At 44.1% G+C, this 17,958-nt stretch overlaps 1 protein-coding gene across 2 annotated transcripts; it reads right to left on the reverse strand.

The window, feature by feature from the left end:
• Positions 1-8,529: 8,529 nt before the first annotated feature.
• PDE6H (phosphodiesterase 6H) lies at positions 8,530-15,312 on the reverse strand. Of its 2 annotated transcripts, none has more exons than XM_057429831.1 (4): positions 15,245-15,312; positions 10,424-10,613; positions 10,118-10,158; positions 8,530-9,207 (listed from the first exon to the last, which is right to left on the reverse strand). In XM_057429831.1, exons 2-4 carry the CDS (start codon positions 10,561-10,563, stop codon positions 9,131-9,133), a joined length of 258 nt encoding a protein of 85 aa, XP_057285814.1. In that variant the 5' UTR covers positions 10,564-10,613; positions 15,245-15,312; the 3' UTR covers positions 8,530-9,130. The 2 variants fall into 2 exon arrangements, with proteins under 2 accessions (XP_057285814.1, XP_057285807.1); XM_057429824.1 differs by lacking the exon at positions 15,245-15,312 and adding an exon at positions 13,662-13,919.
• Between the last annotated feature and the right edge of the window lie 2,646 nt (positions 15,313-17,958).

The raw sequence follows: 17,958 nt of genomic DNA on the forward strand, positions 1-17,958 counted from the left end.
CTACCAACTCTTGTAGAAGCCCAAGGCTGATACTGTGAACAGTGATGCCTCAAAAACCAAATGTGGAGAAAGACTGCTTGCTGGAAGAGAGCGCAGTTCCTCAAAACATGGCACACAAGAGCACCTGAGCTTCTCCTAAGGAGCTGGAAAGCTGGTCTTTTGACTAGTTGCAGGAAGTGCATGATGAATTATGGGAGCAAGGTAAATTTTCAGCAGCAGATGTTCTAGTCTGTGTGTAGGGGAAGGCTGTGAAGTGTTTTTTTCTGTCTTGAAACTACTGGGAGAATGCAATGTAAAGATCATTTTATCTGCCTACAGGAACTTTACTAACTCCAATAACTTCTACTAACCTCCACCATGTCCTATCTGAATTCCTGAAATGCTGCTCTTAAGTAACACTGACTTAAATGAAAAACCAGCCTCCCACTGTCACTTATTACAGTTTTGTAAGGATATTTAAAGGCTACCTGAAAACTTTTCAAGTGGTCCTGCACAAGAACTGCCTGAACTACAGATGTTAGCCACAGCATATCTATCCTCTATCCTGTCACACAGTCTTGGTTTAAAGATCTACAGGGCACACATCATGTGCAATGTTGTTTCTGAGGTCCATTATTTCCTCTGTCAGAAATGAGCAATGTGGTTCTTATCTGAATTGTCAAACAGTTTCCAGCTACCAGATCTGACTTTGTTGCTTAGAAGAAAGATTCATCTTCGAACAGAAGCGCATTCACATGGAGACATTTCTCGGTCTCATCAAATGGCCTTTTCACTATCTCTTTAGCAAACCAAACAGGGATTATGGATCCCTCATGGAACTTAATGAAGTCATTTCAGGTTATGAAGTACTGCTCAGCAGCTGAGCAGCAACAATGAGTTGTGCTTGTGTCCTGAGCTTGCTACAAGCAGAAAGAATACATGCAAGCATAAGCCACTGTGGCTTGTATTTTAGTTGACCATTGACATAGTCAAACATGTCATCTTCTCTAACCCAGTCAATGAGCAGTACCATTTAAAGCTGTGGCAACCCCCTTGCTTTGGATGTGTCTGAAGCCTGAGCTAATTTACCCCCTCTGTGCACATTCAGTGTTTCACTGCAAAGCTCAAGGGGCTGAAGGGGCTATAGAGACAGATTTCTCTTCTTGGTTGTAGGTAATGTCAAAGTGAATACACATGAAGGACATTGAATGGCTTTTGCACTGCTGTGTAGCTCCCAGCCACAATTCCAGTCTGAAAGCAGGCCAGAAGATCTGTACTATTTGGTCCACCTGGGACCTTTATCTGGGTCTTAGAGAGGAATTCCAGGTGTTCCCCACAGTGTGACTTTTCTCAGTCCTTCAAAAGAGGTGATGTGAAATTTTCTCTGTAATTAAATTATTATAACTAGCAGCAATTTCCCCTGCTTGCAATTTAGTTCATATTAAACTTATCTCTATCATTTTTGCTTGCATGAACTTGTGAATCTTGTTTTTAATTGACTAATTTAGATAGATTGAGAGATACGGTTCTTCTGAGAGTAGGCACCCGAGGGCTCCAAACTTCTCCTTTTGAATTACTGTATCAACCCAGGGCCAGGGCAGTGAGGGTAAGGAAATATTCTTTCCTGCAGGGTTCATCGAGAGCATCTTGGGATCAGAGTATCTAATTATTCAGGTTAAACACTGCTTGAAGTGCTTGTGGTTGCAGATTTTAGATCAGATTTTTATATACATAGAAAAGCTACGTGTTAAAAGGATATAAACAAAATAGCACTATGAGACTCCTGGCTTTAAGTCAAGGAATTAAGTTGTGTGCCTTAGTGCCATAGGATATTATTGTACTAAAGAGCTTATTAAGATTAAAAATGGGATTAGGCATTACCATGAATGAATGCAAAGATTTTACATGGCTGGGATAAAGCTGCAAAGGTTTTTTTTGCCTTTCAGAGAAATGCTCCAAGACTGGAGCTAAGAAATAAAATTATATATCACAAGGTGCATCTTGTATCTTCCAAAGTGGAGAAATCTGGCACTAAAGGCAGGATGCAGAACTGAAATCTCACTGTTTTTTTTCCAAGAAGCAGATCTTGCTGATCAGTGAAATGAAAATGTCTTATGTGCTTCCACGCTCTTTATTTTGAGATTTAGATTTTTGCTGGGTTTTTTATATTTATTTTTCCAAATGAGCTTTTGGTTGCAGTTGCTCCCTTAGCTCCTAGAGAATCAGCAAAGGACACCCAGCACTGCAGTAAAAAAGCCAGGAGAGGACAGGAGAGGAGAGCAGAGGAGTCTCTATTTGGTTGGTTGGTTTTGTTTGTTTTCTGTTTCCCCAGAAAAATATTAACTCCTAACAGGTAACACGGATCAGGGGTGAAAGCTCAGCTAAGATGATTTTCTTCCACCATATGAAGGTGTTCCTATTTCTTCACTGGTTTGTTTGTGTCTTGTTATCAGAAGCTTACAGATGGCTGCTAAACAGCCATCTGTGTATTTGATATTTTAATGACTGAGCATAAATTTCATATGTAAAACAAACTTATTTTCTATACATCATTACTGCATAGCTTGAGAGAAAGGAGCGATGGCAATGGCCCAGCTCAACTGTCCTGCCTCCTACAGGAGCTATGCCTGATCCATACCAGATGTTCCCTTCAGGGGATTCTTTGATGTCTTTGCTTTCTACAGTCCAGTCACAAGCATCCTAAGTAATACATTTCCCATGGGACAAGAGGCCAGCTTTCCCAAGGAAGGCATTTGATAGGACTTCTTGATAACAACTACTTAAAATTTTGATGCATTGGTATGTTCAAATAGATTTTCTTTGCTCCATCTTAACCTAATACTTGTCCTCCTTTGTTATCTGTAATCTATAGACACCTCCAGATGGGAATCACACCACCACCTGGCTATTTCAGGGGGCTGTGTTTGCTGGAGTAAATTCCCTGCTGCCTGTGGAGTCCTTACTCCTCCTTTCTTGATTTTTCTATTGTATGTTTCTTTCCTCTTCTGCCCCCTTTTACACTAGCTCAAAATGTGTAACAATTTATCATCCCCTGTCCTCAGAATGCCTAGAACTGAACACAGCTTTCTGAAGGGGGATGCAACAGTGTTAAGTTCCTCTCCAGTTTCGCATAATATAGCTCATTGTGGTATGTCCTGGGTTCAGCAGTAGCAGTCATTTCTCTCCTTCTTAGTAGCTGATGCAGTGCTGTGTTTTTGACTTTCAGCCTGGGAACAGCACTGATAACATCGATGTTTTTAGTTGTTGCTTAGTAATGCTTAGTCTGGCCAAGGACTTTGTGAGTCTCATGCTCTGCCAGGGAGAAGGGGAAGCCGGGAGGAAGCAGAGACAGGACACCTGACCCAAACTAACCAAAGAGGTATTCCATACCACAGCACATCATGCCCACTATATGAACTGGGGGCAGTTACCCGGAAGGGGGAAATCACTGCTCAGGTCAGGCGGAGTATCAGTCAGCTGGTGGTGAGTGGTTGTATTCTCTTCCCTTGTTATTTCCCTTATCATTATTATTATTGGTGGTAGCAGCAGTGATTTGTGTTATACCTTAGTTACTGGACTGTTCTTACCTCAACCCATGGGAGTTACAGTCTTTTGATTCTCCTCCCCATCCCTCCAGGAGCCAAGGGGGAGGGGGAAGGGGGAGAGTGAGAGAGAGACTGCTTGGTTCTGATTTACAGTTGGGCTTAAACCACAACATGGTACTATTTTTGTATACACAGCTTTAGTCTTAGTGCTTCATTTGCTGACCATATTTCATCCCAATTTTATTGCCCACTTGCTTTCCCCTTGTTCTTGGTGGTGCTTACCAGCTCTTCTCTCAGCTTCAGATTTGTATTTGAAAGGACTGTTTCCTGATGCCTCCATCTGTGTGTTCCTCATCCCAACTGTCTATATGTGACCTGGCCATGTACTGACATTTTCAAGACTGCTGCATCTCTGCTGTTCCCTGCTTGTCAGTAAAGTTTAGAATCCACAGGCTGGAGTAACAAACTGGCTTGGAGATAGGGATTATTATAATTCATTAGCTCCCAGTGATGTACTTAAAAAGTGCCTAGTATGGAAAGACCTTGATCCAGTAAGAGTTTCTGTTAGCACTGCAGTTGCTGAAGCCAGACCTAACACTACTTCTTGTTCCCTGCTGTTATTTTTCTTCCTTTACTTTCAGACCTGCAGCTAGCTTCCCTGATGTAGACAGATGCAAGCTTACTATGCCCATGCCAGCAGCTGCCTGGATGTTAAGGTGGCTGTCCTGTGTACAGGTTTGAGCTGACTTAATATCTGGTTAGCTTGTGAGACAAAGCAGGTGAGCTCTGGCAGTCAGCTCACAGAGCAGGGGCTTTGTCACATTGCTGCTCTCCATGCTCCTGAAGGAATCTTTCCTTCCTATGCACTTTTTCTGTTCTCACCACTGTCTTGACCAAGCTCTCAGGCTACCAAAAACTTTCTTCACTGCCTGTGCCTCCCTGACCAAAGACATACTCTTCACAAGGTAATGATGTAGTTCATCTGTTTGTGTCCTATCTATGGTCTGCCCAGACACTGGGACAGCCTGGTGTATGTTATGTATGTGCTGGTGTTCAGTATTCTCAGCGACTTCATTTCTAGCCTCAGGAATGTGAGAGGCCCTTAGAAAGATGCCAGAGTTGAGAAAGTGTTTGAAAATGCCTGAAGACAATAAGCCTTCATACTGAAAGTGCCTGTTTTACCCACCAGGAACAGAAAGGGCCAAAAATTTCACCACAGTGATGCTAAACTTCAAAAAGGGGAACCATGTAGAAAATGAGAGCACTTGAAGCTAGAAGTTGCAACTGACTCAGTTAAATCATTATGTGCTCCCAGCACAAAGGCTTCATCCTTCCCACTCCCTACAGGTGGATTGCAGTCAGTGTGGGGAAGCCTGGGAGCCATAAGTGCTCACTGCCTTGGACAGTCAGGACAACCTCTGGAGGTGCAGGAGCCTGACATCAGGCTGAGCCCAGCTTTAACAACCCTGGCAGAACTATGGGGACTGGGAATAAGATTTCAAAGTTAAGCAGTCCAATATGAGGAAATTTCAGAACTGATCACATTTATAAGCGTGTGATACTATTTTTAATTTTAATTGCATAATCTTCTGTTCTTTATTTTTCCCAATCTGTCTAGATTTACACCACAGGGTGCTGTGGTGATGCTGAAACAGACTGCTGGATGGAATAACCTGTTCACCCTGAGTGATGCTCAACATATCGTTCCTATGAGGCATTGCGTAAATACTCTCAAAATACATACTCATTGTTCCTCAGATCTCCAAGCGGAGGTCTTGGATCTTACTGTCTGAGATCAGACTCAGAGAGAGTGAGACTCACTAATAAGTGCTCATAACTGCAACCACAACCAACAACAGCTGTATTTTAAACACCAAGACATAATGTTATGCGCTTTGAAAAATCAGGCACTGGAGACTTAAAGGTGATGGATACTCTAGACATTAAGTTTTCTAACTCTCAAAATATCATTTATAAAATAGAAAAATGTTCCACAAAACACAGTGGTATTGTCAGAGTACTTTTGGTAGCCGATACCATATCAGACTGGAAAATACGGTAGTGGCGTGGTACTGAGTGATGTGTTGATTTGAAAACTGCTGGAGGATGGGAATCTTGCACTGAGCATCTTCAGATCTCCTGACGAATCCATCTTGCACTGAAGATTTTTTTTTATCTTAATTGAGTTTTCTGAAGTGATTTAGATATACTAAGGGAGGAAAAGCAAGACAAGTGCTCCTCACTTTTCCCAAGGTCCATTCTTCTTTTCTTGCCGAGATTTAGGTTTATTTAACTTTTTCAGTAGATCCAGAAACAGAGGTTGGTGAGAATGGGACTCATCTCTGAGGTCACTCTTGCTGTGATACAGAATTTTACAGGGATCAGCTAAACCCTTCCTTAAGGTTGGTGCTATTAGGTGGCAGTAACCATGTGAAAAGAAGTTTCTCAGGTTTTCAAAGTGCTGTTTGGAAGGGATTTATAAAAAGGGCCCAGAAAGACACTTGCCTAACTCATATTTGTATCTCGTATCAGAAGGCAGTTAAACCTGACCAAATTGAAACCCCTATGTACATTTATAAAGAAACAAAAGGGGATGAGTCTTAGCAGCTCTAAGTGGTATTCACATCTCAGTCATTCTTTGCTATAGGGTAGAAAAATGCCAGCACTCAATTATCTAAAGAGTCCCAGAAGATAACTGACCAAAAGTTTTCAGCCCTAAGGAAATCATGTGCACCATGCCTGGGAGAAAACCCCAGTCATTACTCAGGAAAAAACTGCTTCTCAGGTGATATCACAGTCAGTCTTTATTGCCCATTGTTTGCAGATAGCTAGCTGATTTTCTTTCACGAGGAGTGAGTGGTGAGTGGCTTTCCAAGCTTTCCTCAGGAAAAGATTTTAGAATGAAAAGCTAAGTCATCTGCCTTTCTCTGGATATATTTTGTAGGCAAGTCAAACTACATTCTTATGATTTTAAAAATATTTTTATTCATTTTTATGACTTTTGACTTATTTTTATAGTAAAAGAATAAAGAATAACATATTACAATGTATATAGACTGAAGTCCTTCAACAAGCTAGTTTAACACATTTACTTTCTTGCATCATAACCATCTCACAATGTTTGAGAATGGAAGTTTCAGGGGTTATAGCTAATTAGAAAAAAATCAGAACCTCAGACAAAACAAGTATGAGGATGTATTAAGACTCTTCTTCCAAGCCTTGAAACACCTTACAAGTAAAGGAAGGACTGTAATCCCTATTAATGTATAGAAATCAGTTTTAAAATAACTAACAAGCTGTGTTGACTCAAAACATCTTCTAATACAAGTCATCAGGCAGTCATGAGACCTGGGGTATGTGTATATTCTTATTATACTCCTCTAGGAAGGAGAATGGAGTAGTTCTCTGATGGGAGCTGGGGTTATGACAATCAGATGTGGAATTTCATCAGTACCCTCACATTTGCTGAAATGTTTCAGTCCCTGGACTAAGGAGAACTTTGCTTTTATCCCAGTGTTTTCTGACAGAGGATCTCACCACCTTTGAAATGCTTTCCCAAGGCATGGGATGAAACGGAAGCAAAAGGACTAATTCCAAGTTTGTCTTCTTGATCTCTTGCTTTAAAAAGCTTAAAAAAGAGGAAACTCAATGATAATAGAGGCAGCCAGCTTACAGGATCCAAAACTGGATCCAGTTGTGTCTTTCCGCAGATAAAAGAGGACAGACTGAAAGGTGGAATAAGGATCACATGCTACAGGATGATGTAATGTGAGGGAAAGCATACAAACATTGACATAGGAACATTCACATTTAAGCACAGAAGCAGAAGGCTAGCACAGGAACTTGTAAAAAAAAGATGAAATTAGTCCTCTGCAGTAAAAGCTAAATAAACTGTCATTTACATAAAGAACACTTAGGGAAAGAAGAAAAGCCTTAAAAGGTGCGAAAGGTGGGAGAAATTAGGAGTAAGTGGGGAGGAGACACTGCCTTTGCCCAAAGAAGTAGCTGTGGGCTGCAATTAGCTAAATGGTACATGACTCCTGCTCTGTGATTATGTTGCGGTTCTGAACCACTCATTGGTTTACTCCTGCTTCTAATGGCAGGAGTGCTGAATAATAAAAACTGTACTCTGGACTGCCAACAGGTATTTCCTTTAGCTTTTGGTGCTGAAGCTATACTTTAAACAGAAAACATTAGCTTTTATTTCTGGAATAACACTAATAGATAACTATAGCACAACCATGGGTTTATAGCAATGCTTTATGCATAGGGATCTATCTTTTAGGTAGGCTTTGCTCTCCTGTTTGCAGCCACTCCTTGCTCCCATAAACATCTTTGGCATAGGAAAGATAAGCTGGGGGGAGGCATTTCTTATGCAATGAAGATCATCAAGTTCAAAGCAATGATAAAAAATGCCACCTCCTCTTCTAAATATTATGTAGCTGCAACAAAGCTCGCTCCTTGCCTTCAAACAAAACAAAAGCCCTTCCTTAATGCCAGGGCAGCAGGAAATCTCAGTGCCTTCACTGAGCGTTTAAGTGCTTATGAGTGCCTCACCACTCACCAGCACTCAGGCTGTTGGAGACCAGGAGACACAAATCGATAGGGTTAAGTGGATTCGCTCTGTGCTTGCCTGCATATACACATCCTAATTTCCCCCTGCCTCCCCACCTGCTCTGCTGTTATCTCTCTCAAGGGAACTACTATTTGCCAGCTTGTCCAGACAAGTTCCAGAGCTTAAAGTTGCCAAGGGCTGAAAAGTGACTCATCAAAGTATGTATGGGCATCAGGCCACTGCAAGTGTCACACATGGGTGTCCCATCGAAGGACAGGAAACACAGTGTCATTTGGAGCACTGCTTCTCTGGAGTTGTGACTACAAAGGAATGAGGAATAGGATTAATTCATTTAGCTATTGATCTCAGACACACACATTTTCATTTAACATTATTAGGACAGAATGGCTCATAACTGCAGGCAGTACAGCAGAGACATCTACATTTCCCTTTGCTCATGAGGTAAATCTTAGCAGCCAATTCCTTATAATGAACCCCTGAGGAAGGTTTTCCTATGGAAAAATAGCCTAATGATTGGACTGGTGACTCAACTTCTGTTCTCTACAAGTATACTCTCAGCAAATAATTGGTGGCCCAGATAACATGGGGATATAGCCAGGTAAATTCTATATATAAAACTCTCAGGGAGGGAAGGAAACAAACAGAACAGGCTTGATATAATTAGGTCTGGATATACATGCACACCCATGTACACAGTATCTCAGCTGATAGGGGAAAAGTTCAAATACAGCCTCCCTGTATCTCCATAAACATAAAGAGCTACAACAGTGGGAGAAGACAGATTATGGTACAGGGAGGCATTAAGACATTTTTCAGTAGTTTCATCACATGGAGCATGAGGTCTGTTCAGGGACCCGAATAACTTCTCTGCCAAATTAATCTGCAAAGGACTTTCTCATAACTAGCTCTTACAAAATCCCTCTGCCCGTGAGTAAGTGAATGTAAGGGCCAAAAATAAGTGTCAAAGGTGATGAAGACCATGCTGGGATTGGTGGGGTCACCAGGTGACACCATTAGAGATGCTGGCACCTTAGATGATCCCAAACTGGGCCAGCTCATGCAGTTCCAGATGGCTGAAAGCTTCCCATGGGCAAATCACTGTGATATCTGCAAAAGAGAGAGAATGAGAAATGGGTTCTGGTCACTGCATTTCTTGGATTTTTTTCTCATTAAGGGAAGGCTGACTTACTTGGGAAACATTAAGAAGAAGACAACTCCATTTGAAGCTTAAATGAGCAGATGAGCTCTCCAAGTTTTGTACTACCTACTAGACTATCTACATACAGGATACAGAACAACTGTATCTTCTCCTGCGTAAGTTTTCTCTGTGAGCAAAATCAAACCAGCATTTCCTATAGTCTCTTTAGTGACTGTGTAGACTGGTATAGAAATTCATTCTGGTTATGTGGTTTCAACTGTTCTTACAGACTAACTGTAGCAAAACTCTGATCTCCTTGAAGACATATGCAATCTTAAATCAGATGCTGAATAATTTGGTCTACAACATTCAGGATCTGCAGCTCTTTGATAGTTGCAGTTGTTATTGATACCTAAGAAGTTCTGACTGGATACATCCCATCCTGTGCATGTTTCTCAATCCCATACAGGTGCATAAAATTCTTAAAATTAGAATTCTGGTGATAACACAAACACTTAACCAGCTGGAATTTAGTTCCTGTGATTTTTGGTATTAATAGCTTAGCATTTGTCATTTCTTTGAGAACCTCATTCTGCTGCAATTCTGAGCCAGAGTATTAGCAGAAAACAAACAAGCACATTTGCAGCCAAATGAAAGTATTCAGAAATGGAAGCATGCCTAAATAGCCTTTCTGTCTTGGAGTGTATCTAAACATGACTGTGGCAGCTTGTGGTGGAAGTACCAGCCTTCTCTCCTGATCCTGAGAACTGCAGAGGCCAGGGAGACAGAGAGGCCATCCCAGAGAGTCCTCTCCCATGTTGAAGCATGACTGCACAGGCCTTCAAGCAAGGCATGACAACAACATACCACGGGGCTTACCTGTGCCAAGTCCCTCCATGCCTGGGATGTCATCTCCAAACCTAGGGGAGAAAAGAGAGGGTGAAGAGTTGAGTTTGGGCCAACAGCACCCAGGAAAGGAGAGCAGCCCTGCACATGCAGCCAGGGAAGGAGGACTGTGGGTGGGCAGCAGATGAAGAGAAGCAGCTTCAGGCAGGAGAGCTGATGGCACCAGGGGCAGGAGGAAGCCTCCTGGCTCCTTGCCCAAGGGAAGATGCTACCACAGAAACCTTAGCAATGAGGAGCCACCTACTAGCATGGCTTCTTTTCTTTTGAAAATGCTCTTACCCTTTTACTCCTTTTTTAGGCGGCTTACTCTTGAATTGCCTTGTCTGCCTCTGCTTGAACTTGGGAGGCCCCTTGCGTGGTGTGGTGGGACCAGTTGGAGCATCTCCAGTGTTGAGGTTGGTGGTTGGGTTCTCACTCATTTCTGGGATGCTGTGTGTGCCAGGCACGTGCCTCTCTCAGATGCCTCTGGCTGCAAGATAACAGCAAGGACTGATGCAACATTTTGCTTAGCATTTCTATGTATCAGTAGTCAGGTCACAGACTTATGAAAAATATAATTGTGACAGGATTAAAGATAAAGATGTTAAACATAAAGAAATATTGTAATGCATTCAAAGTAAGTAGGATAGCACTGCCTTTCATTTGGCATACTAGAATTAATATGCCAAACAAAAGACCCTTGAGCTAAGGACAAAAAGACACTTTGACCCATAGTGCAATAACTTGCAGAGTCATGGAGAGTCACACCTTCTTTTGTCTCAGACATAGCTGGACTTTTGGAGACAGGTTGCTGCAGTAGCTTTCCCCACAGTTTGGGTGAAATAGGAAGGTTAATGACAATGTAGATTGTTTTCTAATAAGTTTTGAAACAGCAGTGCTGATGTTTTTACTTATTGGTTAAGGACGTGACTACTAGGAGCTACAAAGACACACTTATGTCTTAGAGAAATATCCTATACTTAGGAATCATCATGATATACTTCACTTGTGCCTAAGCACAAGTACCTTTTACACACTGAATGCTAAGTTAGATGGGCCCTTAGTCTGGGTGGAACTTCAATTAAGGTCTCATATTTGTCAATACCAAACTTATGGGAAATAGCACAGGATCTTTGAAAGATGGTAAAGAAGGTTAAGGCAAAGTGTTGGAGATTGTCTTTTAGACAGAATGTAATTTCTCAGGATTTAGGAGAGTAAAGCCTGCAACCTTCCCCAGGGTATGTTCATTTTGGTATTTTTGAGCATTACATTACATGTGTTGACCTCTTCTGCACCACACTGCACATGAGCCAAGCTCCACTTCACAAGGGCTAAGTAGTTATCAGGGAGCAATTCTTGTGCAGGAGACATCTCTCTGGCCTCAGAGAGCAGAACTGCTGCACTCAGAGCCCTTTGCTTCCTTCCCAGATTGCACAGCAATAACTCTCACCAGCCCTTCATCAGATTTTATGCTTATTAGTATGCTAGAATGGTCTGAGCAAGTGCATTTATGGACAAAAATAAATGCCTTTTTTTTTTCTCCTCTCCTTGAAGTCACATTCTTCTTCCCCATGACCATTACTTAACTCCTATCTCCAGGTGTTTGTCCCTGTGCAGCCAGGCTGAGGGAATCACCGATGGAATTAACTTCAGGATTTGGTACTAAGGGCTAATCATATTATGTCACCATAGTGCTCTGGCCTAATCCCCAACATTACATGCAGTGACACTCCAGACTTTTAAACTCAGAACTATAAATGCCATCAAAGATGTTTTGGTTTGTGGGTAATTCTGGTTTTCTTCTTTCCTTAGTCTGAAGACAGTTTGTGTCTTTGACTGCCCTGAAATATCCAAAGTGCCCAAAAGCAAAGCCTGAGATGAGAGGAGAAAGACATCCAATCAATCCTGCGTCACTTCCACATCAGTGCAAGACAAAGAATTGTTTCTGTGTCTGTGGCAGTCTGGGAATACTTCACCCCTGACATCTTTCCATCTGTGCTGACAGTGGCATGGATCCTAATGAGAGCACCTAAAGGCATTTTAGTTCTCCTGTCACTTGCGGTCAGGCTCCTTTCTCAGCTGTAATACCCCTTAGCAGGAAACTGGATGGGTTCCAGCAGCCCCAAATGGAGCAGCAGATGGTTGTGTCTGCAGCTGAAGTACGCACAGATGCTATTCCCCCGCCTGTAACACAGCACTTCCTAAGCACATACTGTGCCCACAAACACAGATCAACTCAGATTGTAGAAGTTACTTATTTAGCTGCCATCTCTGCAGCCCTGTATTTACAGCTTTATCCTCACAACACAGTGGCAGGACAGGCAAACACTGTTACCTTCATCTTTTACAAAACAGAAATGAGGCGCAGTCATTGGCATGACCTGGACTGCACTGCTGGAAGGAGTGACATAATCTTTTGACTCACAGATTTAGGACCATACTGAGAGGTGAAGGCAGTTTGGCTCCAAAATGAAGAGAGAATTTGATGTTCACTTTTATTCAGGACCAGTGAGGGATTCAGATGTTACTGCTCTACAACAAAATGCTGCTCCATGATGTGTCTGCTAATGCCCCAAAGTATAACATTATGCTTCTGCCTCAGGTGCAGTTCTCATCAACGGGGTGTCTGTTGCAGGGCTAGACACCCCTCCTGAACTATGAGAGACACACATCCATTTCTAAGCACCATGCTCATCTGACATTACAAGATACGTGGTACCCCTCTCAAGGGCTACTTGCAAAAGTACAACAGAAGAAACAAACCAGCTAACAGATTTCCAATCCTTTAGTCTGGCATCCAAAACTTGTAAAATACATCTGAGTTCCATCTCCACGTGAGTTCCCGCCCTGCTTCACCAACCCTTGCTGTTTGCCAGCATGGTACCTTAACCACAAAAAGTCTTTCAGAATCAGCTCCTCTTAGTTCCTTGAGACCATGCTTTGTCTCTGGCCTTTATTTAATAGAGAAATAGCTAACAAAAAGACTCAGTCGTCGGAGTTTCCTTTCCCCCAGTCTGAGGTAGCTGTATCCACCTACCAGCTACTCAATAACCCAGGATTTTGTAGGAAAAGGTAGGATTTGGTAGGAAAATCTGCCCAAATCACACTTCACCTTCTCTCTCACCTGTAGGAATTCAAGAAAGAGCACTCAAGGAAACTAAAAGGGACAATTCTAACTTTTTCCTTAACAAGCTCCCTCTACCTATTCTCTCCACACATCACCAAAAGAAATGGCAAAGGACGGAAAGCAGCCTTAATGTCACATAACAGCCTCTGTCAGAGGGCAGAAATCAAGCTGCCCTCCCACCATTGATCTGGTCTGATTCATACACAAGCCATCACACACAAGTGTGTCTCCATTCATGCTGGAGAGGGCCTTGTCCCACAGCACAAGACCTGTCCCAGTTCCCACAACTCAGGAACTAGTAGCCCCTGCACACAGTCAGACATGGGGTGGCAGACACCCAAGATCACGGATGTGGAAGAAACACCACAGCAGCTCCCCAGGGGAATTTACCAGAGTTTCACCGCCCCATACCTGGGTATTTGGATAGTCCTTGGTACCACACCAAGCAGATGGCTTGACAAAGGTCTGACGAGACTGAGCCTCTTTCTCTAGATCTCTGCAAGTGCTATGCTGCCTTCTCCCAGTGCTTCCTGGGCTGCCAGAGCCCTTCTGTTGCTGCAGGCACTGGGATGTAGCTCCCGGGTGAGAGCTGATGGCTGTGAAATCAAAGGCTGTTGAGGAACAAGATGTTCTTCCACGCACTTCCTCTGCCCCCTCCTCTGACAAGGTATTACCAGATTTCCCCTGACAGCATTTCTGCTCATTCCAGGGTTTAATCCTGTGGTTATAAGCTTTGCTTGCGTCCAAATGCTAATTATACCTAATACATTGTAATAGGCTTATCTCAGTTGCGTCAGATATCCCACCTCTGGGTTGCTGGCCAGGTTAATCATCCTTCTTTTAGTTTTCTTTGAACTCAAAGGGGCTTGAATACTTACTGGCAAATGCTGACTCTTTAATCTGCCCTCTCCTTAGTCTCTGATTCTCTGTGGAAAATTTCTGTGACAGATAATGCAGATGCCTCACTTGATCTTCTTCAGACAGATTCAGTGTTGGAACTCATCTTCCCCTGTCTGAAACCTTCAAAAATATAGACTCCTCCATGTGTCTTTGTGGTGCCTTAGGGGTGTCCCACACAGAACCCCCATGGCCCTCCATGCAGAGATACACTGGGAGTAGACAGCAACCAGGAAGAAATACCCTTGTTTTCACATCCCTTTTGATGGGGTTCTTGCATTCTTAGCTCTTGACTTCATGAGAGCCACCAGCATCACCCTTGCAGCCAGGCTTTCACCAGGGAGTATTGTATCTGGTGCAAGATGCCTGTGAGGAGTATCACAACTCCAGTTTCAGTTGCTTGAGTGGGGTAATCATAGCCATGCAAAAAGTCCATCAGTTCATCCTTCTCTCTTCTTGTATTTTACACAGGATCTCAGGCCCTTCATTCTAGCAGGCAGAGACCCATTTGAAGTAGAACTATATTCCCACAACTGTTTCCCAGATGGAGACCATTGGATAGACTATGCCAGTTTAAAGAAGACATTCAGTAACTCTGGAAGTACAGCATCACACGGTATAAACTCCTCACCAATGTACCCTGCACATACTGCTGGGCACTGGGGCAGGAGACGCCATCTGTCTGTCCTGACTGCTCCTCAGGAGCCTCACCAGCACTGATCACACACAGGCTCATCTAGCCAAGGGCACAAGCCAAGGGGATGCCAGGGAGCCCCAACTAAGGGATGCCTGGCATGAGAAAACAAGCAGCCCCATGGAGGGCAGAGGCTGCTTGCACAGCCAGGGAGCTTTGAGACAAACCACTGCTGCAGCACTTGTCCTAATGTTAGAGGAAACAGAAAACAAACACCCAACAACCACATCTCCTTCTCTTAGCTACTGGGTCCGTTCACACTCTCCAAGCACAGACAACCAAATTTCTCCCCCATGTTTTTTTTTTATCAGGACTTTTCTCCCCCCTGGGTTTCGCAGTCAGTTCCTCCTTCATCCCCCTGCCACCCTCATTATTGCTTTGAGCTCCTGGGAAACACACTTACAGTGCCAAGGGCTCCTCTTGCAAATCATTCAACTCCAGTCCTCCAGCCTGTGTAGAAAGTGTCTCAAGATATCCTGTCTCCTCTAGATATACCCTGCCACCAGGTGACACCCGGGTGTCAGTCGTAGGCGGGTGCCCACATGGCCGGGGGGGTGGACGGACACGTGTTGAGAGCACTCTGTGATCCTGGCACTCTGCAGGTACAGCTCCAAGGAGGTCTGGTGAAGCAGCAGAGCCTCAGTACCGTCCTGAGGGGCAAAGTGCTCCTTTCTGCACAAAGAGGTTGTGGCTTCCCTGAAGCTCCTGATGGGAGATGTCTGAGGAAGCAAAGAGGAATAAGGAAATCACCTGCCCTTTGAGAGATGCTTCTGTTTGTGAAGACACACATGGCTGCACATGCAGGGAAGGAGGAGTTGGTCCTAAGGGATCACCTCAGATCCCTCCCCTGTGTTGGTGAATGCATGGAGAGGCTTTCAGCAAACTTCTCAGCAGTGTCGTGGGGGTCAAGATTCATCTTACAGAATGGTGCATGCAGTCAGCCTAGTGCATGAGGGCTGAGTCCACTCAAGAGAATCATAGGGAACACTGCTGAGATGCCGCGCAGGAACCTGGTGAATATTTAACTGCATCCAGCAGATGGGATGGCAGGGGAAGAAGTGGGAATATTTGTGTTGCATGTGGGTGGCCAGCCAGCAGTGTGTCCTGTCACCTCTGAGAACACAGGGACTGGATTTAGGGTAACAGATAGGTCACATCTGGGTGCTAGAAAGGGTAGAGCTGGTACCTCAGCCTAAACTGCAACCCAACAAATCTCCATGCATGGTAATGCACACTTCTTTACCAGCTTTTTTGTAATTCCAATGCATTTTACAAGCCTGTTATGACAGATCAGCCCAGGAGATTGGTGTCAGAGATGTGGAAAAAGTAGGCAGAATCTCAAGGTGAAAAAAGAAGGTCCAGGGTCCTGCTAGAAGGTGCTGGAAGGCCATCTTCATCCTCAGCTGGGCCAGCACCTCAGTCATGGACTGTAGCTGTCTGGCTGGAGGCATAACCAGAGGGTTAACAATCCTCTGGGATCCATTGGCTGTGGTTGAGCACCACTCACTAAACCTTGTTGAGCATCCAGCTCACAACATGAGATCAGGGCTGGCAGCACCAAAAATGGACCCAGAAAACAGAGCTGTGCTAGGAACAGTAGAACAATGCAGGAGCAGAAGGAAACCAAGGTAGGGGTTTCTGTAGTGATGGACGGGCTTTGTCTTTGGGTAACGATGGAGGAGGGGATTTTGGAGCAGCCATGACAGCCAGGGGTGTGACTGCATGTGACCAAGAAGGGACAGTCTCTGACATGACAGACCCTGGCAGCAGGGACCAGCCCAGCAGTGCTCTGATGCTGAGCAAAAGCCCACAGCTAAGGCCTCTGGCTTTTCAGACTGCTGAAGTTAGACAAGATAAATCCTTCAGAAAGACTCTTAACTTACATTTAAAAAATCGATAAGGTCCTAGCTCTTGAGTGGACAGAGAAGCTGGGATGTAAATCCTAGGTACAGCCAAAGGGCTTTCAATCTAGCAGAGAAGCAGCAAACACACTTAACATTCCCACGTGTTTGAGGACGATCACACAGCTTTCACAGGCTTGTGTGCTAATTTCTGGGCACAGGAAGGAGGATGGGGCAGCATCGTGTTGGCGTTGTCTCTTCCCTGTGATGACTGGAGCCTGTATACAAATACATGGAGATTGATGGCACTCGGCAGCTCCTGACAGCAGGAGTGATTACAGTGGGCAGGGACCGGCTTGTGTGGCTAAAAAGAGGTGCAGCCTGCTGGCAGCAAACTCCACTCCCATCCCGGCTGCTCATTCCCATGCCTCCATCTGCTGCAGACAGGTTTCCTGGGGCTCTCTCTCCTCTTCTGCCTCCTCCTATATAGGTAAAGTTGCTGGGGAAATCAGCTCTACAGCCCCCTACTCCTCTTCTCTGAACCTTAAAAATATATATACTGTTTGTTTTCAAAACACCCCTTTTATTTTCCTGTTTTCCAGATGAAATCTGGCTCATTTCTCTTTCACAAAAGTGGACGTGGGAATAAAATTTCCATGGTGTCACATGAAACTATTTTTTGGCCACTGACAAAGCATGTCAGAAACTCCCTAAAGGGCCGTACTTACCATGTTTTTTCTTATCTCCTGTGATTATCAGGCCATTCCCTCCTCTCTTTCCCTTTCTCCCTTCCCCTGACAAAGCTTGTGGCATTTGCTGTGTGGGAATGTGTGTGCTTCTGTCCGAGGATAGAGTACCTGATCCCTGTCCCTCCCTGCACCTCCCAGCTTCTTCCTCCCCTGGCCCCAGGAAAGCCAGCTCCAGACTTTTGGGTTGCATCAGTTGCCACCCGATCCAGACCAGAGCTGCAGCAGAAGCCATGGGTTCCAAGCGGTAGCAGGAGTGCAGTCCCTGTGGCTCCAAAAGAAAACCCATGAGCTTCATTACCTTTGTCCAGATTATTCTCTATTCCAAGGAATCACTTAAAAACATTGCCAAGGTTTCTGACCCTATTTATGAGCTGCTGTAGCCATGGTAACTGCATGTAACCAGAAATAGCAGCTCACTTGAATGACAAAGAAAACATAAGTTTACAAGACAGTGACTTTTCCAGGGGCTGGCTGAGCTCATGCGACTGTGGGAGGAAATCCCAGCCGAGGCGTGGTCTCAGGGATGC

Source organism: Pezoporus wallicus, unplaced genomic scaffold (assembly GCF_028554395.1).
Source record: "Pezoporus wallicus isolate ANWC-B61680 ecotype Strahan unplaced genomic scaffold, APGP_CSIRO_Pwel_v1 scaffold_3294, whole genome shotgun sequence".
Classification (NCBI taxonomy): domain Eukaryota; kingdom Metazoa; phylum Chordata; class Aves; order Psittaciformes; family Psittacidae; genus Pezoporus; species Pezoporus wallicus.

What these genes read in the sequence shown, in the direction of transcription:
- PDE6H (XM_057429831.1), bottom strand. Translation starts at nt 10,563, where the DNA reads ATGAGTGAGAACCCAACCACCAACCTCAACACTGGAGATGCTCCAACT. An exon ending in CCTAAAAAAGGAGTAAAAGG is followed by an intron (nt 10,159 to 10,423) that starts GTAAGAGCATTT and finishes TTTCTCCCCTAG; the next exon opens with GTTTGGAGATGACATCCCAG. An exon ending in CATGGAGGGACTTGGCACAG is followed by an intron (nt 9,208 to 10,117) that starts GTAAGCCCCGTG and finishes TCTCTTTTGCAG; the next exon opens with ATATCACAGTGATTTGCCCA.